Here is a 26552-nt window from a genome sequence, read left to right as displayed (position 1 = left end):
ATTTTAGGAATACCAACTTGCACAACGACCTCTTCTTCTTAAGTGCATGCCCACTTCAAACATGACTGAAAAGTTGGCCAAGCACAGTACCATTAATTTAGCCCTGACAAACTGAAACTTTGCTTCAAACTCTGCTTTATTCGAGAACGACAGCTGCTTCGAATGAGGTTTAAAAGGTTCACAACATGAATTTGTTGGCCAGCTCACATGCATTTCCAAGTTAGAAGCGTGTCAAGAGCGCTGTTTCCCCCCCTCCTGCCCAATTCCTTTCCCCATTGATTAATTGATGATGGCTATGACAAGGTGGCAAAACATAGTAGCTTTAAACAAACACAGGAGGAAGATGACGCGTTCACAACCAGGCAACGGGGCAACCACTCAAAACTGATTTTAAAGTCGCACGTAGGGTTGCCACCTTTCCGGCCCTCCGGGGGTGAAGAGGAGGGGGGGGGGGGGGGGTTATAGAAGGTTGAATTTGTGTTGCAAAACAGACGCCACGTGTTTTTTGCCATGCAATGCCCGTTGTTGTAGAGTTTTCCTAGTGAAAAATCAACATAAAATTTGCGCAGAAAGTGCTTAAGAGTGTCTAAAAAGGAAACCTAAACGTGATTTTCTGGAAACACGTGACGTATTTTCTTTGCTCACGCGTCTTTGCGCAGCTTGTCGGGACATATTTATTGTCGTAGTCACTGAATTGACGCTTATAAATGCCAAAACGATCATAATCGCGGCACGATGGCCAAAAAACCAGCCAATGATGGCCGGTTTTAGGTATGGACCGGCAACCGGCCCGCTGTCTAACATACCGGTCGGGCCAGTCAAAAACCGGCCAGGTGGCAACCCTAGTTGCATGCTGCTGTCTTGCCTGTTCCCTCTTCCTTGTGTGTTCAAAACGGCACTGCTTCGCCACCACGCATGAAGCCAACTCACCCAATGCCCGTCCTTCTGGACAACTTACAAGTCTGAAGGGCTAAATTGAGACGATTGCTGGCATGCTTAACCTGCAATTATTGTGCGTGAACAAACAAAAAGCTGGTACGAACCCCAAGACAGGGAAAAATTAAAATTTGGAAGGCCGAGATGGCATGAAAACACACTGCAAACCAGCCTGCGGCCATTACAGTACCTAGTTCACACGCTCGTCGCAGATTGCACAAGGCTTTTCTTTTCCGACACCCGTTATAGAGGAACAAAGGCTCCGGACTTAGGCTACATAGTTGGATAATGAATTAACACAGGTTGAACTGCACAACACAGCCACAAGTTTAATTCAGTGTGCCTTTAATGTTGCTGCTTTTGTCAAAATTCATGACTTGCAATGGTGCCAGTTAAACACAAAACCAAGCAGGCAAAAAGCATTAACCGGGAATGTTTGCCAAGCCACTCGTGTGCTACAACATGCCACAATAGCAGGTGCCGGCACTCTCACAAACGAGAAGCTACTGAACCCACTCTGCTTGTTTCGACAAATCCCCTGAATTACTCTGACTATTCTGCTATTTGAGTGAGACTGACAAGGCCAAAACATCAGGTCAAATTAAGCCAGTTTCAGCTAACAAGATTCGACTGTATTTGCTTGTCGAGCCATATACTTGGCCATTTCTAATAGACTTATGTACATGACGTTGAAACAGTTTCATTTCATACTTGTGCACACGGCAGAGCTGAGTATAACTGAATACAAAACAACGCTCAGTGGCTTTTTTGGTATATTTAGCTGTGAAACTTGATAAATGATTCTCTCCGCTTTGTGCCAACCAGCTTTTTGTCCTCTGGACGTGTTAGAACCACCCAGAATGTGGGTGGTGAATTGGCAGTGCTCCCACGCGTAACACACAATGACTCGGTTCAATTTCCCGCCACTGACTCTTGGTTTATTTTCCGGCAGTAAAGCTTGCACTGTGCAGCACAGGCGACGCCACGGACTACCTAAGTTTGGTGAGCCATAAAAAACACAAACCAAGCACTGTCCAAAGAACTCGCTGAAAGAAATGTTGCATTTAAAACACTGCGCCATTACAGGCTAAGACAATGGCGGGATTTGACCGTGTATGTAGGGTGTCTGCCGTCTAAAATCGCACGACCCATTTTTGTAGAGCATTCGTTCCATGGCACGCAATGCGTAAAATATACACTTGGGATAAAACTCTCGTGCTTCTAACTGCTTCTCAGTTAGAAACTAAAAGCACCCATAAACACTGCACAGCTTTTTTACAAAAAAAAAAAAAGTCAAACACATTCACGAAAATACTGTGGTCATACTGCCACACAAAACTGTGAATTTCTCTTTGTTTAGCGCAGCAACAAAAACGCCAATAAGAATATTCAACACGTGGCCTCCTTAACCACCTTCTCATAAAAGATCGATGCAATACACAGGTTTCTTGACTACATCCTCACGAAAGATCAGTGCACTTTCTGGACAGCGGGAATGTTTGAAGGTGAGCTGTGTTCCTAAAGGGAATTACATGCCTTCTTTACAAATTGGAAAAACCACAAGGAACAGGGCTTCAGGCACCCTGTTAAGTCCATCCCGACTTTCACATAAAAATGATGCACCCAATACTTCTGTTTTCTGAGACTGCTGAAACCAGTGGTGAAAAACATGCGGTGTACAGACCCTGTTTAGCTTTACCCTATTTCTAAACAATTACGAAGATAATTTCACACAGATACCCTTGTTTTTTTTATTTAGATATCTTAGTTTTTTACATACACCCGAGCACTGGAAACTAAGATAATAAAAATGATTTGAGCTTCAGCCATATTCATCTATTCAGTGTTGCGAATTCATAACCACCACGCCACGAACCATACAGCCGATTCGCGATGACAACCACTGATGATTCGTTCCATGGGCCAATTCAAACAAATCCTAAAATGTTAGCTGGCTCACGAAGTTTTTAATGCATTTCGAAGACACCCAATTCGTGGAGCCCTTCCAGTTAATCCCTGCACTTTCTTGACTCCTCCAGAAATGTTGAGGGAACCACAACCGGAAGTGTTGGAAATGAAAGACTGGCAGGACCGATTGCAGTCATGAACTGATTTTCCCATATTTTCGTGCGTTTAAGCCACCCCTGCACATAACCGGCACTGCCTCTGTTGCACCCACTAGAAAAAAAAACTGAATGCACATTCTCTACGCTATTGACCATGGAACGTAAACTTTCAGAGTTCAATTAGATTGTGTTGATTCAGAAAACACATGTGCTATTAACTAAAAAACTTATTTTTTTTCCTACACACAAAAGCACATTACTGGATGAAAAAAAAAATTTTAAAAAAAATCATACTGCTCTACAGCAAGACAAATCCGCTGCACTTATTGTAGGCTAACGTGCTTGTTACGAAGATCAGACAGTGCAGTGTTCAAGACTGAACAGTAAACGGTCACTTCTTATTTTACTTTTTACAGATTATTTTTGCTTTCAACAATGCGCCAGCTAGAGCACAGAAAGTCGAAGAATTCAAATAGTATGCCCGTGATGACAGTGCGGGGCACAGTTTTTGTTTTAGCCAAGCCCCAAATTCACCCTTCAGATTTTCCAATCGTTACTGTTGGCCGGATCCGCGAAATTACGGTACGTGGTCGTATGTTTACGGGGGAAATACAGCTCTGAAGCAGAAAAAAATACACCAAGCTACCCAAAAAACCTGCACAGCTCAGAACTACGCATTCCCGACTGATGCCAGCACTTTTTTTACAACTCTGTGCGCGAAAAGCACTCCGTGACAGTGACGAGAAGGTATGAACAATGAGTGATAAATAACTCGACAGCACGTTGTCTGGCCTTTGAACAGACGAAGCGGCTGCCAATATGCCAGACTACGCCAGACTTGAGCGTGTCTTGGGAAGGTCTACAAGATGACATTGCAAACCAGCCAACACCACTGCGGTGTTGCAGCAAGAATAATGAGCAAAAAAATAAGACAACCTGACAAGACCTATCACTGGTGGTCAAAACTGAACTCACATACAGACCCACTGGTGGCTCGAGAAGTTCTATACCAAGGAGTTGGGTAAGACCTTTCCACCTTGGCAGCGACCAAGTGTTGTGAATTTGCATGTTTTAACGAAGCAGTAAAGAATTTTTGGTTTTTTAAACTGAGATACGAAATTGGAGAATACCCATTGAAGGACAAATGCATTTCAGAGGTTTAGCACCAATAAAAGTTTAGGTCTGCTAAAAGTTGGGCTTGTGTGCAAGGAAGCGTAAAAAACAAACTTCGAGGACAACTGAACACTTCTTCTGATTTGTAATGTAAAAGCATTGAAGTACAAGTAAGCATTCTAGAAATGGTGTGGTGCTGAATGGATGGGCCAGTATTGTGGGCGCTGCCATGGAACAGAAGCGCCGAGCGCCATGGCTCTCTGGTGACTACCTACTGTGCTGCAGGACAAGGCCAATGCAAACCTGCAGGCATGCGCACGCCGGCACATACATACCTGCATTCACAGCACTGGCAATTTAGGTTCCATTTCACTCCTATAGACATTGCAGACGCTGGCTTTTTTTGCTCAATCAACGCTTCGGCCTTTTCGCATTACAACCGGGTAATTTTGCTCCAAATTAAAAAAAAAAAAATGCAAATAAACGAGGCTCCAAGTAACACTATCAAAAATCAGCACCACCAAGGAGTTTGAATTAGCGCGAGTCAACCCACTGTTTACAAAACCCTGCAATGACGGCCACATGGAAAAGTAAATCCCCTCCCCCACCCGCGCGGACCGTTGAAATTTGGTTGTGTGCCTGCAGCGCGGGGTCAGCAGCCTAGTCAATCTTGCCCAATGCCCGGATACGCTCGAGGACGGAGGGGTGCGAGTGGTGCCAGGCCGAGTAGAGCCAGTCGTGGACGGGAAAGCTGAGGTTGTCCCTGTTGAGCTTGATGAGTGCGCTCCGCAGCCACGAAGCCCGGTGCATGCCCCGAGCAAAGGCGTCCGCCTGGAACTCGAAGCGCCGGCTCAGCGCTGTCATGAAAAAGTCCAGCAGCTGCAAGAAGTGGGAGGAGAGGGACAGTAAACGTGGGATTGAACACACCAGGGGCGGTATTCTCAAGTTTTGTCCCTTTTGCGTCCCTTTGAAAAGTGTCCCTTTTGGTGAGCCCTGATTGGCTAAAAGCAAACTACCGGAAGTGACGTAACGCAAGCGCGGCAAACCTACTGTCAACGCCCATTGCTTAACTGGAAGTACGTCACGATGAAAGAGACTCAAAAGGGACGTTTTCAAAAGGGACAGTTACGAGAATACCGCCCCAGAGCAGCACTTTCAAATGGGCACTAGAGTGTGGAAACAGGTTGGCCTGCATCTCTTTAGATTACGGGTGCCAAGAACCTAAATATACCATCCTCGCAACTCGCAGTTGTTTCATACGGCAGGAAATGACAGAAACGCGAAAAAAGGTGCCGACACCCCGTACGCTTTCGGGTACTACGTTTCTTGACGTCACAAAAGTTGCGAACACAGACTACAGCTTTTATGCAGTACGAGACACGCTGCTTTCCCCGCACTTCAACCTGCCATCAAGCTTTCAGTTTCATTTTGGAAAAGCATTGGTACACAACTAACACTGGTGCGCAAAAATCTACCACAGTGAATGCCCACGCTTCTGCAAGCAATATCCCCGGCAGGAATCGGCAAAAGGAACAAGATGCACTGCAGGTGGTTAAGCGGCCCATACTCTGCTTGCGGATGTTGCCATCGGTAAAGCGTTACCGCGCCCGGTTCGAACTTTGTGAAAGGTCCAGGGTACTTACTGCAGTGGTTAGCTGACCAAACCGACCTTGTGCTCTCATATCTGCCGCAAGCTGCTGTTGATAAACAACCCGTAAATCGCGTTGGGTGGGGCGAGCCTCGGCAACGAGGACTACTCGACACAGGTGCCGCTCAGCGAGTGTGTATTTCAAGCCAAGATCCCGTGAGAGAAGAGAATATGAGATGGTCATGATTGCCAGACGAGGCGAAGTGAAGGCCCGTCTGAGTGACGCCTAGCCAGGCGTCACTCAGACGCTTGCATGCTATTTCAAACGGCGCTTGTCACTTCTGAAGAGGCTTCGCTCGCCGCAATCGAGGGGGAGTCTCGGCGTACCGCAGAGCCCAGGTGTAGGTTCGGCACGTTAAACCCCATAACCAAGTTAACAAGCGTAATGTTGGGAAATTGGACACGTAAACTTACTCCAGGATTGCTGCCATTGCTATTCCCTTCTCCCCACCCCCAAGAACAGTGGGAGACATCGCTGTGTAGCCCTTTCCTCCCTGACCTGCCCGTCCTCATCAGCAGGGCAGCTGCAGCCAAAATGACACATGCATTCCCGTGTATAAGGAGCCATGGAGTCACTAAATAAGCCTTCAGAGTACCTGCCACTGAGGCACGCATGTGAGCAACGGCGGCCATTTTGGTGTTTATCCGTGTTGCCAGATTGCGGCGTCTACGGCCACGCTGCTGACTTTGACTGCGTCGTTTGTTAACAACATTCCCGAAGACGAAGCAAAACGGCATCTGTGGACACACTTCTGCAACTGTTATGATGTGAAGCAAGGTATCTTTGATTTACGTTTGTAACGACGCCAGTTTAGCGCAGCCGCGCAGTAGGGAGGGAAAGCTAAGCCTACCCGAGTTAACCGACTAAAAAGCATGAGTAACAAATAGGCGGCACCCATGAAACATCGCAGTGTAAACAAATGTCAGGTGATGCGAACGGACAAATGATCATGGTGGCACCGCAAAACAATAGGGGAAAAGAGTGCCGATACTCTCTACCCTTACCTAGTGACACTAGGGAGCCACTTCTACATGTTCTTCGGATCAACGCTCCTGGTAAACCCTCTCTCTCTCTCTCTAATCTAAATGTTGTAGAAAGACAATAGCCTTCTGCTGCCCCTCGCAAAAAACTGCATCTCCCCTTTCCCTCCCTTCCCTCTTCCTCCTCCAGTGATGACTGCGAATTGATGTTTGCACTCAATTAGATTCAATTTTCATGAGTTCGCATTGCTAGCATGGCATCTGTTGGGACCCTTTGTTTCCACGGTTCCTTGAATAGCTCGAGGAGACATCTTTTTTGTGTGTTCACATTTGTCTCGTCATATTTGACATTTTGTCATGTTTTTTTTTCTATCCTTACTACACTGAAACCCCGACACTACGACTTTCATGGGATAGCGCAACAGCGTCGTATGACCGGGGTGGTGTATGATCGGGGTACTGATAAATGATACCGGCCTAGTAAACGGTGTCATGCGATAGGTGGGCTAAAAACTTGTTTAAACTACTACATTTAGTGCGCTCTTGCATAATTTATAATTTGCAAAACCTTTACAAAATATAAAGTTTCTAAAGAAAAGAACGCCCATTTTGTGCCTCCTCCTTTCACAGAGTCTGCGACAGGTTGCCAGCCATGCGCTGCGCACCACACAATTCCTATGCCGCCTGGCACTGGCACTAGCCCACCAGTCCTGTGCCTCGCAACGATATTTCCAGCCGGCAATGAAAAAAGTGAGAAGGAAAGGAATGGAGCGACAACGCAAGTTTGAAAAACACCAATAAAGGTTAACTCCTTCCAGCCAATACCTGCCTGCTTGCTTGCGTCGCTCTAGCAAGTGATCTGGCCTACCTGTGGACCTTTGCACATCAAGAAGTGCCAAACGGAGGTAAAGAATAAACAGGGGTGAGACAGCTGAATCAGATTTGGGAGCAGTTTTTGGAGCAGCGAAATCTCGATTTTGGAGCAGAAGAACCTTGATTTGGAGCAGACATTCACTATGTCACCTTAGGAGCCTAAAAATGAAATCTTTGGCTACTCGAGGGAGTGCACTTTTTAATGGGTTTTGAACGTACATAACACTGAAACAGCCTTTCAATGAAGTTTTTCCTATTAGAGTATCACAAGGCACGAACTGTACTCTTTTTACAAGCCATTTATAAATTCTTGGGCTCTATGCATAGATAGCATGGAGTGCCGTTGAAAACATCGAATCGAAAAACTAAGCAATCGTAAGGCATTTTCATTATCATGTGAACGCTGAAATTATTATTTTTGTAATCCCAGACTCAGCTTTACACACAATTGTAGAGGCATGGCAAAAGTTGCGCAAAGCGAGGTGACAATCTTCGCACCCCACCAGCCCTCCCATTTCAATCCCCATGGTGCGCATTCACTACGATCGCAATTTTAATAACGGTGGTATGCTTAGCCAGCTCCCTCTTGGCATTAAATTTCACTTCAGGTAGATAAACCATTATTACTAGCGTGCAATAATAGCCCGTCCCGCTATCGGCCACTGCTTGAACATTTTGCGGCGATGTAACCTGCGCCGCGCCACTTCTGCAGTGTCGATCGTCCCATTTCCGCCACTCGCAAGCTTGCTGTCAAAGGCAGCAATAACTCAGCGTTTTATTATAACACCGCAATGAGTCTGAAATTTCACTTCAAGCACGCACCGCGCCTCTCACTCGAGGCCGAAACACGGCGAATTCACGGGTCCCACGTTGTTTTTGATGAACTCCCGTTCGAGTCACGCAACTTCCCTCAACAGATCAAACGACTAAATGAAAACCCAGCCACCCCCATAACCAAAACCACAGTAGAAATCGGCACAGAGCACTCTGCCTGAACAACGAGCAACTGCTTCGGCTGCTTCGCCCGGCGGCCATGTTTTCCAATATTCACCACACCAAGATGGCAGCGCCCAGTAATGTCGTTCTGGAGATACGGCGCTCCGAAAATTGCCGTCTTTTCATCAATTTTCACTAGTAATACGTATTTTTTCTACAGGACTTTGCAATTGTTTCCCATGGGAAAACTTTAAAAAAACTCACAGAATATAACATGTGCAACCCGACATGGTGACCTTCGAAAAAACTATCTTCGGGACAATTTTATGCGTTTTTTTTTATTGAATGGTCAATCAATTAAACCTTTACAAACAGGATCACCTTGGGGGTGCTGGAAAATTATGCCTTCAGTAAGCATTTTTCCCCACTGAAACTGGCGGGAGCGTTAAAATCCTTGGCTCTCAGACTGTTTTGGAGCAGTTTGGCGCAATTTTTCCAATTTTCGAGCTTTTGGAGCAGCCTGGCGCAGGAAAGCAGGTTTGTATCAAAAGTGCGCAATATGCGCAGCTGTCTCACCCCTGAATAAAGAAGGCGGCAAAGCGGTGTAAAAGATGAGAAAAATTCTGGTTTATCCCCGCCAGGGTCCGTCGTATCAAGTGCATCCGAGCGTCATATCATCAGGGTTTTTGATGCATTGTTTCTATGGGGAGTTTGCCGGGACTACAGTGATCCGTTGTAAGGAGCGGGTCGTCATAAGTCCGAGCGACATATCATTGGGGTTCCGCTGTGCCACGAAAATCGATACCCAACAATTTTTAAATTTATTGTGCTGCTACTGTGCCTTATTTACTTTGCCTCAAATATGCCCTATGTTCTCTTTCTGCTCAACAGTCTTGAAAGCAAGACACATGCTACTGGTTTTGGAAGCTTGAAAAGATTTTGCGCACATGTACCTCTTCATCAAGTGTTCTTTCGCTATCTGGTGGGTCAGCTGAATTGAGTGACAGCCAGACAGAATTTTCGCATTGAACTACCCCAAGAAAGACTAAAAAAGAGGGTGGGGAAGGGGGACGGTAAGGGGCACAAGATGAAGCTACCTTGGCTACGAGGCGGGCCATAGTAAAGGGCTCCTGACTAATTTCGAACACCTGGGGATCTCTAACGTGTGAACGTGCCGAAATCTCAACACATGGGCATTTTCTTTTTCACTTCCATCAGAACAACGGCTCCATGGCTGGTATCTAATCTGCGTCCTTGGGCGTGGCAGCACAATACAAGCACTGAGCCACCGCGGCAGCTTTAACAGGGCCCTCAACTCCTTTCAAGTTCATAAAAAATGATTCCGTATGTACAAGTTCAACCTTGATGTAACGAACTTCAATGTAACGAAACCCTCAATGTAACGAACCACGGAATTTTTCGTAACTTCAAGTCTATGCACACCATGTATTTTCACCCTCTGTGTTACGAAGTCCCGTTTGGGGGAATTTCAATGTAACGAAGTTTTGTGAAGAACTAGGCACTAAATTTAGGTTGTAGAGGTACATTTTGGGACATGCAAGCGCCAAAAGGGGGTCTCAATAAAACGCGGCAACACGGGCCGCCCAATGCCACGGATGCAGTGAGCCATGGAGTCTGAGCGAACCACTTGCTTACAAACTGCGTGGCGTGCATACACGGCTGGCGCACTGTTTCTGTCGGAGCTCAATCGTCTACATGGGCATCAGCGTGAACCGCACGGACCATTTTCTCCCCTCAAAAACGCAAAACACGCCCCGCAAGCCACAGGCATGCTGACGCATTCGCGGAGACCACCCGCGCAATGTGGGTACCTCCAGCGACCGCTTCTAACTGCTCAATGAAACGCAACTCGAGGGGCAAATGTGAGAAAAAAAAAGGTGGATAACGTGAGCAAAATTTTCACAGTAAAACATCATACGCGCCGCTTACAAAAGCACCCATCAAATATCCTCCGCAGTGGTAAGCCTAATCGCCTCTGGCGGGGCCGCCGCCGCCGCATGCCGCTGCTTTGCCCTTCGTTCAAGTTCGCTCCTGCTTGTTGGGTTTCATCGTGGTGGTGGTAAAAACATTTTTATTGAGCAGCCATGGGAGCTGGAAAGGGACATCGTTCCAGCAAGCATTTGTGAATCTTTATGACCCTTGTGTGCTCGTTTTTTTCACACCCGCGTCCGTGATTGCACGCCGGTGACGGTTTCTGTCTCAGCCATGGTCTCAGCAGAGTCCGAAGCATTGAAGGACCCTGGTCTCAGCCAGGAAGTGACTCGCGCTGCAGGCGGCAGTGGGAGGAGCCTGACCAGTTTCGCCAATGGGGAGGCGCGCACCCTATGGCGGGAGCTTCGAAGCACTCGGGGATGCCGGCTGGCCAGACGATTAGGCTTACAGCTGCGGAGGATACTTGATGGGCGCTTTCGTAAGCGGCGCATGTGATGTTTTACAGTGAAAATTTCGCCCATGTTATCCACTTTTTTTCTCGCATGCCCCTTTCGTTTGCCCGTCGAGTTGCGTTTCAGCGAGCGGTTAGGAGCGGTCGCTGGAGCTACCCACATCGCGCGGGTGGTCTCCACGGCTGCGTCAGTGCGCCTGTGGCTTGCGGGGCGTTTTCCTGCGCCAGGCTGCTCCAAAAGCTTGAAAATTGCAAAAATTGTGCCAAACTGCTCCAAAACAGCCCGAGAGCCAAGGATTTTAACGCTCCCGTCAGTTTCAGGGGGAAAATGCTTACTGATGGCATAATTTTCCAGGACCCCCAAGGTCATGCTGTTTGTAAAGGTTTAACTGATTGATCATTTAATAAAAAACCGGCATAAAATTGTCCCCGAGACAGTTTTGTTTCAAAAATGACAACGTTGGGTTGCACATGTTATAATATTCTGTGAGTTTTTAACGTTTTCCGATAGAAAACCATTGCAAATTCCTGCAGAAAAAAATACTGTGTACGGAGGCGACAAACTGCTTGTGCAAGTTGATGAGGGGCGCATTTTTGCGGGGAGAAAACGCTCCATGCGGTTCACGCTGATGCCCACGTAGACGATTAAGCTCTGATAGAAACAGAAACAGTGTGCCAGCCGTGTATGCACGCCACGTTTTCTTTTGCAAGAAACGCTTCACGGGATGAACACTTCATTAATAACCGCAAATTTCAATGCAGCGAAATTTCAATGTAACGAAGTAAATTACGAATTTTACCAGCTTCGTTACATCGAAGTTTAACTGTAGTATATTCAGACTGCAGTACATTACTTGGGACGTTCACAGCTTCCCTGCAAGTGTGCAGTGGAATTTCTGGCTTTCGCAAGTGAAGGGTCTTGAAGGGCCATGCAGACAAAACACAGGTTTGGTTCATTTGAAAAATTATCTCGTCAAAAACTCCCCGACACCATTCTTAATGTAAACTTCGCTCAAATAAGCCACATAGTTAGGAAAAAAGGGAATGACCATGCGACCCACTAGCTCATTTCCCGCAACAGAACCTATGATGTCATATGTGCCCAGCTGTGCGATTGGCTGAGGCCGGCAAAAGCAAATTAGGCAGGGCTTATAAGCTTGCCAAATGAGCTGTTTGCGCTTAAATGTAATGCATATTCATTTCATAGCAGTAGGAATGGTGGGGTAAACAGTAAAAGTCATGGAAGCACACGTCAACGTATAAGCGCCGATGCATGCTGCTGTTGGTACTGCGCACACTGTGCTTGTTACAGCTGCGCAGCAGTCCAGCGCTTTGGGGTTGCGTCACATGACACTGGCCGATTGGCATAAGCGACGGTGTCTTACGTGGCTGTTTGTCGAGCACAGCCAATGTTTCACGAAACGATTATTTTCTAACATAAGAAAAACAACCCAGGTGCAATTACGGTAAAAAAAAAAAAGCAAAGGCGGAGAGTGGTACTGTGCAGTATGGTGGCGCCATCTAGGAAAATTGACAGTACACAAGACGTTCCCAGTCTGGTGCAGACTAAACGGCGCACTAACATTCGCTTGAAGACCCGTCTTTCTTACATCATCGCAAACGTCGTGAAACACACAATTTGGCAGGAAGATAAAAATTTTAACCTAAACTGATTAATTTCTCGGTGAATAAAGCACCGTTTGCTGGCAGACAAGCACTGGAGGCACTATAAAACACGAAATCTTTCGGATAATAAAACAAACTTGTATTTTGTCTGAATAGGCCCCTTTAGGGTTTGCAAAAGGTTGTCGCAAGCCTGCTTTGGCACTCTATATGTAATAGAGCTCTAAGGGTATTTACAGAATGGATATCTTCAAAGCGTTGGAAAAGAACACAAGCAGAAAAAAAAAGAGAAGAAGAAAACGAAAAGCCCCTTTTCCATTGAGCAAACTTTCAATTTTTGCAAAGCTGCCTGGTATTTTTCTTCATGTGTTACTCAAGTGTGTTCCCACACTTTCGACAGTTACAAAAACAAAGAGAGAGAAAAAAAAAAGAAGGTGATTGCATTTTGTACGGAAACCAAAGCTACAGAGAATAAAATAATAACTAGAACGATTTTATCGGCGCGTGTGAGATCAGGATGCAACGAGCTGAAATCTGAAAGAACCACGTGCGAGAGAGGGAGCTAGTCGCTCACCGTGTTGTAGGGGGAGAAGATGTACATGAAGATGAGGAGAAGGCCGATCAGGACGGGCCTGGTGTTGTAGAAGCCGAATGCCCGGTACACTCGGTCATCACTGTACAGCAGCGAGAAGATGAGGAAGCAGAAGAACAGGTGGATCTGCAAGGGACAGGAGAGGAGGGGAGGACGCATCCCACAGGTCGCTCGTTTTCAAGCACACATATGCACCGGAACACACGTAAGTGCCAATGCAACGGCACTGATTGCAACCACATAATTTACAAACAATAATTTTCACCTCTCTGAATGCTACTATAAAAAAAAAAGCACGAAATGGTGAGTGAGGGAGGTGATTTAGAAGAAGCACTGCCTTTAACATACGTTTTTCCATAATGGGCGAACTGGTTCACAGTCTTAAAAAAACACACAAAGAGGATGGGGACAAAGAAAGACAAGTGGATGGGATGAGACCCCAATTTTTATCTTTTTTGCAGTATATTTTCTGCCATACTTTTTTCAACCATCTAGCCCTAGTATCGTAAGCACGTGGCTAAAGTTTAAGCCACTTGTGAGCTGAGCAAGCTGCTGTGTTCCCCACGTCGTTGCATTTCGAAGTGTATTATCAAACGACGGAAGCACTGAAAATGCCCCATTCATAGCGTGCGGTAAAGGTAAGAGCTGGAACAGTTGGTAGAAAGACAGCAAGAAGTCCCGTCGCGGACGTACCTGGCCTATGATGAAGTTCTTCATGACGTGACTGAGCTTCCAGTGGCCAAGCTCGTGGGCCAGAACACCCAGGATTTCGTCGTCGTTGCAACCAGTTTTCTTGCGGGGTTTCTTCTCCTGCAGGACACGGGAAAGTGCGAAACAGAGGGAGAATATTGGTGGGGAAAAAAGGACACTGGAAAGCAAGCTGCAAATACACTCTAATGTTAAATCGCACGCTCCCAGAAGTGCATTCCGGGGAAAAGAATTTTTGCTAGAATTGTGTTTAATTTCAATGAGGAGAAAGACTGAAAGAGAGATTAACATGCCAAGTTTGCACATAGCAACATTTGGTGCAAATGTGGGTTTTATGATCTGGAGAACAGTAAAACCACAAGGATGGGAATTCCTTGTCTCGGACTGTTTTCGGCACTACGGTCTGTGACGTCGCAACATGTCAAGGTGCGTTGTAGGGTTAGCGTTCTTTTGAGTGCTTGAACAATGCACCTGGCAACCTCTGCCTAGTAGATTTCACACTGTTGCTAGAATGAACTGCTGCCGTGTTCTTAATTTAATTTTTTTACACCTTACAGAAAAATAAAATAAGAAGACCAGCAATGGCCATGATGCTTAGATGACCTGTGTTGGTTATAATGTGTTCAAATACAACCCTCCGCTTTTAATCCCTATTTTGAAATCATTTAATTTTAAGTGTTCCCAGCCACTAAACTGAGAATTTCTTCATCACTGCATCACTTGTGCAGTGAACTCCCTTGAAGCCACGTGGTAAACTGATAAAAAGCACCTGCATTATTTGAGATGGGTCCCCATTTTACCCATATACAGACCACAAGCTCCTCTGCCATAGCTTGCAGTCTGTGTGCCTACCAGAGCCTTTCAGCACTGATTGAGCATTCCAACATCTTCATGTTCAGAAAGGGTTATCCCAACAGGAACACATAGTTCTCTCATTGAAACAATGGGGCAGCGTGTGGTACTTTATATAAACGTTTCTTCACAACAGCTGCCAAAGAGTATTGAAATCCAAATGTTAGCCAGAGTGACCAGTTCCCCTGGGACAACTCGCACAACTATACTCAACGATACTTCGACACCACAACTTCTACTGCACCCTTGACTAAAATTGACCTTGCCCAAAGGAAAATCCAGATGTGTGCCAATGCAAACACTTCTGCCTTAAAATTATGCCAAAAATATGTGCTGTGATGAACCACAGATAGCATGACCCCCATGATTGTGGAAGCTCAGCCTTAGGCGAAAATGCTACGAGCAGACTCTAGGAAAACTGGGCATTATGTCCAGCTATTCAAACAAAAAAGCATTCCAGAACAATCGTCCTTCTGGCAATGAGTACTTGCTTTGCCAAATGCTGTTTATCGACCTAACTACTATAACCACAGGCTTAGCTAGGATTCAGTACGTTCATGACGACGACTATATGTAAAAATGTACGTATATTCAGAAAAACATTTTCTCGGAGGCAGGCGTAGGTATGTTCTGTGACAGCAGCAGCAGCAACAACAACAAAAAAAGTGGCGTCCATATACCTTGGCCTCGGCTGCATCCTCCTCAGGGGCCACAGTGCCGTTCTCGCCTTCAGCCACCTCGTCCTTCTCGAGCAGGGTGTCGAACAGGACAATCTTCTTCTCCTTGAACAGGCCGTAGAAGTAGGCATTGCTGTGCGACGACCTCTTCGAACCTACGGAGGGGGACAGCGGGCAGATCAACTTTGCACGACTGTTATTATTCCTCGCTTCTTCCCCCTTTTTTTTTGCTCAAGAGCTGTTGTCTTAGTGTGGATGTTTGCCGCATGAGGTAGCCAGTCTCGATGGCTGTAATCTAACAATTCCTGCAGCACCCCCCTTAACAGCCAGGAATTTGTGCTGCCCCAATCAGAAGTTCAATGCTCTGCGGTCAGATGCACACTGAAACAAATACTATGCTGTTTGCCTGCCAAGCTTGGGCATTGAACATACTCTGAGAAATGAACCAAGGCCCCACTGGGAACACAAAGAGACACCAGCAGTTAGGCAATGCGAGTCATGAAAAACAGCCCCACTGCACTCGTGCAAGTGCAAGGTCACATGACGGCACTTCCTGTCCCTTCTAAACACGCAGAAAGGAGGAAGATATGCGTGTCGCGCACCCTTGTCAAGTTGCATAACAGCCAGGTTTGGCAAGCATGAGCAAAACAAAGAACTCCAAAAAACAGAGCCAGTTCTGAGCTCCCACATTAATGCTAGATGTAGGTACCATTGACGCACTCCTTTCAGAGTTATTTACTGCTGTTCTCCTGTAATGTTAATTCGGGGAGCCCTCAAACATGTCCTGCACAACTTATTTTTATTCCAAAATAACACCCACAAGTACCGTATTTGCACGTAAATAATGAAACCTTGAATATATTGCAAGGGGGGCACTTTCGGCCCTCCGAAAATGAAAAAAAAAAAAAAAAAAAAGAAAAAAAAATAATAATAAATAAATAAATAAATAATAAAAAAAATTACGATTATGACGCGAAGTAATGCGAAATCGCAAGGCCCACCGGCGTCACGTGCAAGCTCTCTGGCTTTGAGTTGCACAAGCTCAGTGTTTACAGGCAAAAATTGGCCGCGACATTCGCGGACGAATTATGCCAGGTCATTCTCACGTTTACAGTAGCAGCCATTCTTGAGTCCACGGAACGCTTTACGAGTCGGTGCGGCTCGGAAGGTGCGATCACGACACTTCCTCCAACCTCGAATGGTTGCCTCACTTAGTCCGAGATGCCACACCACACTTGAATTTCCCTGCTCTTCTGAAAGCAGGATCGCCCGTTTCTTTAACGCGGCGGTCTACTGATTTTGCCTGTTCATTGCAGCGGCTCAGAAGGCATAAGCAAGTACGAACAAATCGAAGCACAATAAAGAATCAATGCTGCACCGTGCACGTTAGCTCTCGCCTCCGGACCAGACCACCTGGTCATGTGACCACTACCAACGTAGCTAATGGCGTTTTCGAGAGAAGCTGGTGCCAAAGTTGACGCCGAGAACAGCGAGCTTTCGGCAACAAAAATCCGAGTGTAGTGCAGCGGGTTCATGGCTCACGTTCCAGGCACGATATTAAGAGGCACGTGCCAAGGACGAAAGTATTTGAAGAGAGAAAGGCGAGAAAAGAAGCTCGCGCTACGTTTGAGCCCGAATATAACGCCAGGGGCGCTTTGGAGGCACAAATCGCAGTAAAAAAATTAACGTTATATTCGTGCAAATACGGTATACCAAAAACCTGCTGGCAAGGTTGTGCAATCTTCATCAGCAGTCCAATCACCCATGGTAAGTAGTACATTCAACCGCTGCTTAGAAGCAACAAGCTCAAAACAACGAGCCTGCTCTTGCGTCGAGTTGGTAGCTAAGTGTTGTTACTGTGTGTGTTCATCGTAAGCAGATAACAGTGTACTTTCTACCCACCCCAAACATTACTATGGAAGCCTGCTTATTCCAGACCTGTGACACCACAACCCTCAGAGGCATGAGCACCAAGCACAATGAGCAAAGGCTTCACTGTGAAAAGAAAAAAAATTATTACAGAACTCTGTTTGTGTGAAGTTCAGTTCTGGCACGTGGTTAAATTCAACCCTGATCAAAAATTGCAGGTTCCAGTGTGCCCCGGAAACAGCTAGGCTGTGAAGCCCACCACGCTGGTCGGCTGTTTTATTTATTCCACCTTATGCATCTCTTTTAGCACGCACGAAATACTTCTGTGAACAACTGCTTGCAATCACCAACTTTATACGAAACACTGCCTTCTTGGATGGAAATATAAATAACACCGCAACATACAGCCACTGTACGATGCATTAGTTGATAAGTTGTCCCAGTGGCATCTAATAATCCTTGGTGCCTCGTTACAAACACATGAGGTGCTATTAATAATAACATTGCGACGTTATAACCCTGCCAGATGGCAAATTTAATGTCACTCCCATCGAATGTCATTCATTTCAAATGACGCTTATTTGCTGCCACCCGAGAATATGTAAAGACATTCAATCAAAATGACTTTAGGGACCAAACGAGTTTGCGGAACTTATTCGACTGCGTTCTGCCAGCAAATGTATGATCTCGACACCAGAGACTCGGTGGAAATGCCTATCCAAAACAGATTAATAAAGCGTCAGTAGCGTTGTAATATATTTACATGCGTATAATATTTTAGTCATTTATTTATTTATATGAAACAAGTTGAATAGAGGTATAAAAAAGAAAACTGCTAACCTTGCTACCAGGCCAGACTCAGCCGGTGTGGTGGGCACCAGTGGCCATGTTTGTTTATATGCTCCTTGCTGGTGTGATGGCAGTGTTTACATATAATACTTTGCTGCCACTGTGCTTAATGTGCTTTCAAAAGTGCAGTAAAAGTTTTGAAGCTCTTTTTACTCAGTATCCGCAAATATTGAAGCACTTACTAAGATGCTTCCTCTACGCAAGTTCCTACCCATAGCAGCTGCCATCATTTGCAACTGACATTAATTTCGGCCACACAGCAGCGTGTCAAGAAAATGGCATTAAGTCGAACGAATGACATTCGATGGGAATGATATTAAGGTTGCCGTGTGTCTGGGGTCTAACAGTGCTCCCTACAGTTGATTGACATGTCAGTAGCCTACCGTGCCACAACAACAACAAAAAAACTTACCTTCCACAACAAACAGCTTCTTGAGGGGGAAGTTTATGCTTGCAGCGAGCTCTTCGATTCTCGTCTTGAGCTGTCCCTCTGGCAGTGGCGTGAATTTATCCAAGAGGGGCGCAATGAAGTCCGAATAGATGAATGACATCAGCTGGAAAGAACGGCGGGGAACAAAGAGCGAACAAAATGTTGGCAACGAAGAGACAGCAGCCACAATGTGAACAAACACACATTGCCACAGCCATTGTGTCGAAATGGTGTAGTGCGATCACTGGAGCACAGTGCGGCTGAGAATGGACATGCAAAATAAAGGCAACGAACACTATGTAAATTTACATGGAAGTCAGAAGATAACTCCAGGAGGAAAAAGTTAACATTACAAGACACACTGCTGTGTACACAGTACTATACTAGTTATATATATACTCAGATGTCACTGTGTGCCTTTTCTCAGTGTCATGGCTTACTGAACATAGATTCACTTGCCACAGATAAATTATGCCTTGATATTAAAGTTGGCCACAAAAATTCAGATACTGTAAGGCATTTTTGCAAAGCCTTACTGAAAAGGTTACTGAAAAGGTTACTGAAAAGGTATGCCGCAAAAGTGGTGTGTGTGTGTCTGTGGGGGGGGGAGGAGCAGTGCTCTATGGTTTATTATTAAATTTCGATGTTTAGTGATGGACCACTGCTGTCAAAGCTACTCATTCTCAGTATTCAGTATTCTCGTATTCAGTATTCTCGTACTACAGTATTTCAGTATTCTCGTATAGTGCCAAACTAATGGCATTCATATCTAATGTCAATCGCTCTAAATGCCATTAGGCTTGCCATGTGATGGGGGTATTAATTTACTTTTTGCGATGTTTAGCCTTATTTTCCTACGCCATCGCACATAAGGGCTTACAAAGCCAGAGTATCAATTTTTTTTATCTTTAGCAACCACTGCGTGTCAATTACTATTGCAGAAAAAGAAGTGTAATCACTGAATCGATCAAACGGTTTTACACACAATTAGGCTGAACACAAAAAAGAAATTAACACACTGCACAAAAACCTTTCATGTCCCAGGGAAGTACACTAGCACCAATGCTTCTCATCCCCCACAAGTTCAAGGTGAAAAAATTCTACAAAAGTTGGAAAGACACTTGAATTGTAAGATGCTGTTGTTACATTTTCATTTCTCGAGAGACAAGCTACAGTATTCTCTTCTGCCGCTCACTAAGAGCTCTCCTAATTCTTGCACAAACAAACTGCGGTGAAAATGAAGAAGAAGGGCTTACAACAGAGACGACCAACGTGAAGAACCACAGGTAAATGAAGAAGTAGTCGCCACCCAGCTTGATGATTTGAACGATGCCGCAGACAATCGGCAGGATGATGAGTTGCATCAGGAAGAACTTCTTCACCCGGTCCTTTGCAAAGAACCCTGCTGTCTGTTGAGAGGACAGAACACAGTTCAGATTCATGATGCGAAAGATGCCATTCCTGGCATTTTGGCACTCATTTCTAATGCTAAGTACTATTTTGCCAAATAGCCCTGCATTCTCCTGACTTCTGTTGCAACCGAAAATGACAAATGTTGAGTTGACAGTATTTGGAGAAATCACATGCTGAACACTTGAGCATTTTTCCAAAATTATGCAGTCGACAAAATAAAAAATAAAAAATAAAGACAACGACGACGATGGTTGAAACGCGAAGCTTTCTTACGTGCGAAAATCAAACGGCGAACTGCCAACGTTAAAGCCGCTGCAATCAAGGTCAAAGTGTCAAAGATCAAAGTGCAACAATTTTGCCACCTTTCCTCGAAAAAAAAAAAAAAAAAGAAAAAGGGCCTACAGGGGAGGTATATAGATGGTTGAATTTGTATTGAAAAAAAAAAGGGATGTTTTTTAACATGTAATGCCATTTATTGTAGCATTTTATTAGAGAGAAATGAACATAACATTAGCACTGAAAGTGGCTGACATTTCGTTATTGCTTTGAATGTGCTGCACTGAGGAGTAACCCCATCATACTTCATCCACTAAAAGCTCTTTTTTGCATCTCGCCCACGTATTTTCTCTGCTTGCGTGGCTTTGACCAGCTTGTCAACACAAATTTTTAATCCTAGTTGCTGATTTGACACTTATAAAAAGGGAAAAAAAATAATAAGGACACAAGGGCCGAAAAACCGGCCCGGCTGCTCAAAAACCGGACAGGCGGCAACCCTAAAGTGCAAGCTGCCTGAAAGTCAAAACACAAGCACCAACTATCAAGTGCAAGCTGCCCGAGAGTCAAAGCACAACTGTCAATGACCAAAGTGCAAACTGCCTGCGAGTCAAAGTCCAAACTCAACACGACAGCTAACAAATCCCTCACGAGAAAGCTGAGCCCCCCACCCCCAACCATCGTCGTCGTTCAAAGTGAGGAGTCCCAATTCACTTTAAAATGCAAGCCGCTTTGACCAGGTTGGAATGGTGCAACCGAATAGGTGTTGGCTTCATAACGCGTGGGACAGGTTCGATTCTGACCATGGGAAGCATTTTTTCTTATGCCATTACCATCATCATTATCATCTGTCCTCCCATTGTGTAAAGTTGGCTTTCCTGCAATGCGTTTTAGGTAACAGCAGTGAGACCAAGAAAGCTTCGCTTTAATACCAACAGCCACACACATTACCGAAGAATCTGAAGGTGTTAGGGGTGGGGGGAGAGAAGGGTTATTACTGAGCAAGACGCAACACTATCAGCAAGAAATGCACACAAATGAACAAGATTTAAAAAAAAAAAAAAAAACTGGAGAACTGCTAAGACGTGACAGGGGGCATGCCCCTTATTCTTTAGTTTGTATCACACCTGCGTTTCTGCCTCTTAATTCCACAATTAATACCAGACTCAGTAATGCGTCATTTTAAACGAAAGATTACACATTTCGTACCTGTCACGGCTTTAGCTTGGAGGCCGACAAAGCCCCGTTTGCTGAGAAATAAACAAAGCTGGCACTTTCCTTTCCCATTTTTCTTCCATTTTTCCGTGACAACGAAGAGAACGTCACAAGGTGCCCAGGGCAAGCTGGGGGTCTATTTTCACTTTTACTCTATCGTCGTCACCTTCTTGAGTGCCCGTTTTGATTGGCTTTCTCTTTCGTCCGAAAGGTGAAGCCAACCAGAAAGGGTTTGTTTTTTGATGGCAGCACCCTGACCATCATCAAGCCCCCGCACTCTACAGTTGGGACTTTGTTACTCCGACGAGGCTTTCCAATTCCAAGGGGGTGCTGCCTGAAGATCAACTTTCCACAGTTGACTTCTGCCTTTTTTTCTTCTCAAACTAAGCAACTGCGCATGTAAAATACAATAGTAACAAAACTAAACCCCTACACTCCATTCCAGGGAGGGCTAATGTAAGTAAGCATGAAAGAGTCATCAGCTTGGCTCGCATTATTTTGTTCCCGACAAGACAACATTTTTGTACCACCTCGTAGAAACAGGAAGAAGAAAAAAAAAAAAAAAAATCAACGCTGTTCCACTCAATGTGAAAGCTGTCAAGTGCAGAGCAGTGATTCGCCATAATGGGCTGTAGCGCCGTTATCTGCTCACTGCTACTACCCAATGCAATTCAAACTTCCCACATCCACAGTGCTTGCGTGCCCCCTGCCTGAAACAGCGTCAGCGGGAGTTCTGTTCTTTTTGTGCTTGCTTTTCCGCCCGCACGTGCCAGTGTTACATTGCCACTTTTTTTTTGCTTACTATCCTAAAAACCAGTCCAACGAGCGTTCCTCACTAAATGAATGCAGGCGCTGCCGGCTAATTACATATATTGTGCCTCAAATGTACCTGCAGTTTTCTTTGCGCTAAACAACAGAGAGATGTGTGACAAGCGCCAGCGGTTCACGAGTTCCGAACGCTTATGACCATTGTCGACGCTTGGCTTTCAAAGCCTCTGGGTTACACCCTGACGACAGCAGCTACGACAGGACGCCGTACTTGGGTGCAGCGATACTTGGGTCCAGCGAGTGAGCTATGACGACAAGGCGTGGCCCAACAGTGCTCTGCACTTAAAAAAGAAGAAGAAATATTCAGTTGTCTCACCTGATTGTTGAAACCATGACGTTGCTCAATGACGAAAGTGTAGTAGATCGACCACGGAAGGTCGAGGAGTGTAGACAGCAAGGATCCACCAAATATGAATAATGATGTCGTTGCCAGCTGAAAAATAAAAAACAAAAGAGGTCATGGCACTCCCCCTGCACCCACAAACCAGACACCAAACAAGTTCCTCCAACTGTCTTACCTCACTGTTGGCAACACCAGCCTTGGCAGCCCAATTTTCGCAAAGATGCCAGAAGAAGGCGAACCCACTGAACAGCAGCACAAGCTGCAAGAGAGGGGAAAAGCAGGATCAGTGCTACAGTGCCACTGCCTGAAAGTTGGCATCTTTCCAATGTACTTTCTGCTCGTCTAACGATCCCTGCATGACTCTACGAAAACCCACGTTAAGGTCAAGGTAAGCCCCACCTTCAATATATGCCTCAATAAAGCAATCAGTTTCTACGTATGTACAATCTTTATCAAAAGTTTCTATGCCACGACAAAAACTAAGAGGCCACTAAAAGTTGTACACCTGGGATCTGGAGAAAGTGCTCACCCTACTTAAATGTCGTCAAAATAATTGAGCCACTCTTGAAGGCTAAACTTTTGCTTCAAATTATTTGTGGTCCCGAACCTTTTAACATGGCCTTTTTTAAAAGCTATGGCAAAGAATGTAAGTCCAGGGCCCATTTGTGCGTACGCATAAGTTCCCGCTTCTGAATAAGACGCCAATAAGTCAAAGTCGGCCACGGAAAGCTGCTTTGACTGAAACCACTAGTGTTTTCACAATGACATTTTTTATGAAGTTCACATTTTATGGTCTATTTTGCTTAACGCTAAGATTGGCAACTACACTCAGTATTTTCTGAATTGAACAAAGAACAATTCCTCCACCTGGGGTCAGCATTAGCAACAATCCATTTTTACCACATGTTGAAACTGTAACGTCTATTGCACTGAAGCAAAATGTTTCACCCTCTTGTGGACTTGCACCAAGAATAACATTTTTGCACTAATAGGTGGTGCTGCCGTTCCAAGAGGCGGCAAAGATGGCCACTTCTAGTGCAGGTGTCGTACGCAATACTTGTTTTCATCCAATTTCGGAATAACTAAGTGCAGTTGCTGATCTTGGTGTTGAGCAGAACAGACTATAAAATGTGAGCTTCAGGCGAAATTTGAGCGCAAAATGTTCATAGTAGCATGACAGGCATGTCTAAACTGGCCCCTTTCTCCAAAATAGGGAATTTAAAATTGGGGGTACACCTGTGCAAAAGTGGACACATGGTTTACCAGTAAAGTTTCAAACAAGCAACTGCGGCTGTCAAGACACATTCAGAACTGCTACAGGGAACACACGGAGACCCCCTCCCAAAAATAATAATAAACAATGGCACAAGAAGCACTGCCAGCCGTCTAAAAACATGCCTTAAGCTTTAGCCATGCAATTCCATTAATGGTAATGAGGTGGCCACACCATACTGCGGTGAATAAACATTTCATCTTGAAACGACTTCCTCGGTCTGCACTCACGTCAATGGCAAGTCCAGTCATATCATGGCAGCACTTTTTGTTGTTTTCATGTCGTGAAAGTGGGTGGTTGAGTGGAGTTCTATTTGGGCAAACATGGCACATTTCGAAACGCCCTTACACCCCCCCTAATTCCGCTCATTGGAGAGTTATAGCAGAGCGGAGATCCGGTCCCGGTACGGTTCCCGGTACACCTGCGCATGCACACCAGTGCCAGTCACTTACCGGGTACCATGCCGGGACCGGTTCTCTGCTCTGCTATAACTCTCTATTATACCCGCCAAGGCACCGTAGTGGCTATGGAATTTTGTGCTGCTATGCTTGAGGTGCGGGTTAAATTTTGGGGGCCACAGAGGGTCTATTTTTGACAGGGACAACACAAAAAATGGCAGCATGTTGGAAGTTTTCTTTTCTGTTGTACTTACAACAGTAGTAGCCTGCTCTTATCTCGCCTCTACTCGGCACCACCTCTAACACAGTTTTTTTATCTGCTATTGTAAAAACCAGATCAACGTGCGTCCTTCAGTAAAAGAACACCGCTACTTTTGTTTGTGTACTGATAATTTGCCTCAAATATACCAGAGGTTTCTTTTGCACTGAATAATGAGGACATGACCCATTCCAGTAGTTTTGAACCACTCTTTGAACTGATTTTGGAAGGAAGGTTGAACGACGTGACAGATCAAAATTTTCGAGTTTAGGTAGCCCCAGAAAGACTATCATCTTTGAAAGGTCGGTGTGCACATAATTTTGGCGCACTTTAAGAAGCCCAGTTGGTTTAAACTCGTACACAGGCCTCCACTGCGATACGCTCCACAGCGCAGGTGTACTTCAACCATCAAATTTTAAACCTTAATCCCAGTTATACTTGAGGGCAATTGTACAACTATATGCAAAAGGCGGGGCTTAGTGCATTCTTTTCAACACACCGGTCTTTTAGTTTAAAAGACCCGAGTCTTTTAGTTTTAGGGTAAAATATTCGTAATATATTAGAACGAGTGGGACTCGGCAGATGTGGAAGGACCGGGGTTACGGCGTTGCAATTAAAAACGTCAAAGTGGTCGATGTATATATTACACACTATCGTTCATGTTTTCCCTGCTACTTTACTCCTTCGCAAAGAACGTTTACTAACTCTTGGGAATTGGCGCTTACGTGTGCAAATAGATACTACTGTTTCATCGAGCGAAAACTATTCGCACAGCTGGCTGAATGATGAAGCCAGGAGGACTTGAAAGGTGACGTGTGCAAACACTGCTGCCAATGCTGAGTGCACGTCTGCTATGGGCCGACACAAAAATGTGTTCCTTCTCCAAATGAAAAAAAAAAAAAAAAAAACTTATAAGAAGTTCGAGATTGTGCGTTTATGGCATGCCTGTCGGCATTGGCGCACAAGAAAGTAGGAGCGGGTAAAAAGAAATACAAACCGTCGTCTCCAGCTGACTCCAGATTCCCGAATAGAAGCCGAACTTCATTTTGTCAAGCTGATAAAGCCTCGCCTTGGAAAACGTATCTTGGTCCGTAATAGCGTTGACTTCAGGGGGAACTCGGGTTGTTGACTTGCACAGCTTGTACTGAAATGAAGCCAGCAGTCAGGAGACCGCCGACGGCCATGGGAACCGCGCAAAGAGACGGGCGTCACCTTACCTGTCTGTAGGACAAGTATGTTTCCCAGAGGTAGGTCATCCACGACATGAACAACGCGAAAGCGAAAATGTTTCGCTCTGTCCAGTACGGTAGCACAGCATAGCCGACAAACTGCGTTACGGTGTGGCCCACACCTAACGGTGCTCTTAAGCACTGCTCAAGGAAACCTAGTAAAGTGAACATTGTTAAAAAGGCTGCACAGGCGTATGTGCCGAGACAGCCAAGATAAATGGAAAGCGGCACACAGCTAACAAATGCCGGCAGATAAACAAAAGGTGACGCGGTGCCGGCCCGCACTGCACCGACTTCGGCTGACTTCGGTAACGACCGTTCGTGGCTTGGCGGTAGGCTTAGCGTGGCTTGACTTCATGCTTATTCTCGCACAAATGAAAACTACGCCATAAAATACCAGAGTTACTCTGATAAAATACGACATGCATGTAAATTTTAAGAAAAAAAAACTTGTCACGAAGTATCTTGTTTGTTGCTTTAACACTCTAAAAAATATTTAAAAGCCCTTCCGTCATGACTGGATGCAACTTGCGTTACTAGATGCAGACATCATTAAGTAACTTCTCTTTCCCTCACGCACGCGCGCACGCATGTGTTCTCGTGCATGTATGATAAGGGGACAATAAAGCTTGAAAGAAAGCTGGCCGTAAATACGAATATGCCACTCGCAGCAGCAGGGAGCATTATCGACGCCCCATAAACTTTCCCGCACTACAATTTGTGACGTCACAAATCGCTGATACGCGGTGCACGATTCGCGGAGT

At 45.3% G+C, this 26552-nt stretch overlaps 1 protein-coding gene across 2 annotated transcripts; it reads right to left on the bottom strand.

The window, feature by feature from the left end:
- Positions 1 to 1264: 1264 nt before the first annotated feature.
- LOC144153194 (CAAX prenyl protease 1 homolog) lies at positions 1265 to 26111 on the bottom strand. Of its 2 annotated transcripts, none has more exons than XM_077684849.1 (10): positions 25777 to 26111; positions 25557 to 25703; positions 22805 to 22888; positions 22603 to 22719; positions 19814 to 19966; positions 18540 to 18681; positions 15414 to 15564; positions 13866 to 13986; positions 13155 to 13298; positions 1265 to 4994 (listed from the first exon to the last, which is right to left on the bottom strand). In XM_077684849.1, exons 1-10 carry the CDS (start codon positions 25957 to 25959, stop codon positions 4776 to 4778), a joined length of 1461 nt encoding a protein of 486 aa, XP_077540975.1. In that variant the 5' UTR covers positions 25960 to 26111; the 3' UTR covers positions 1265 to 4775. The 2 variants fall into 2 exon arrangements, with proteins under 2 accessions (XP_077540975.1, XP_077540976.1); XM_077684850.1 differs by having other exon boundaries at positions 13866 to 13982; positions 15413 to 15564; positions 25777 to 26110.
- Between the last annotated feature and the right edge of the window lie 441 nt (positions 26112 to 26552).

Source organism: Haemaphysalis longicornis, unplaced genomic scaffold (assembly GCF_048455015.1).
Source record: "Haemaphysalis longicornis isolate Haplotype H1 unplaced genomic scaffold, Haemaphysalis longicornis Haplotype H1 scaffold_9, whole genome shotgun sequence".
Lineage (NCBI taxonomy): Eukaryota > Metazoa > Arthropoda > Arachnida > Ixodida > Ixodidae > Haemaphysalis > Haemaphysalis longicornis.
This window is presented reverse-complemented; position numbering and strand designations above follow the sequence as displayed.

Coding starts and splice junctions, on each gene's coding strand:
- LOC144153194 (XM_077684849.1), bottom strand. CDS start 25,959: ATGTTCACTTTACTAGGTTTCCTTGAGCAGTGCTTAAGAGCACCGTTA. Junction 22,889..25,556: donor GGAGTCAGCTGGAGACGACG/GTTTGTATTTCT, acceptor CCTCTCTTGCAG/CTTGTGCTGCTGTTCAGTGG. Junction 15,565..18,539: donor GAAGCTGTTTGTTGTGGAAG/GTAAGTTTTTTT, acceptor CCCCCTCCGTAG/GTTCGAAGAGGTCGTCGCAC.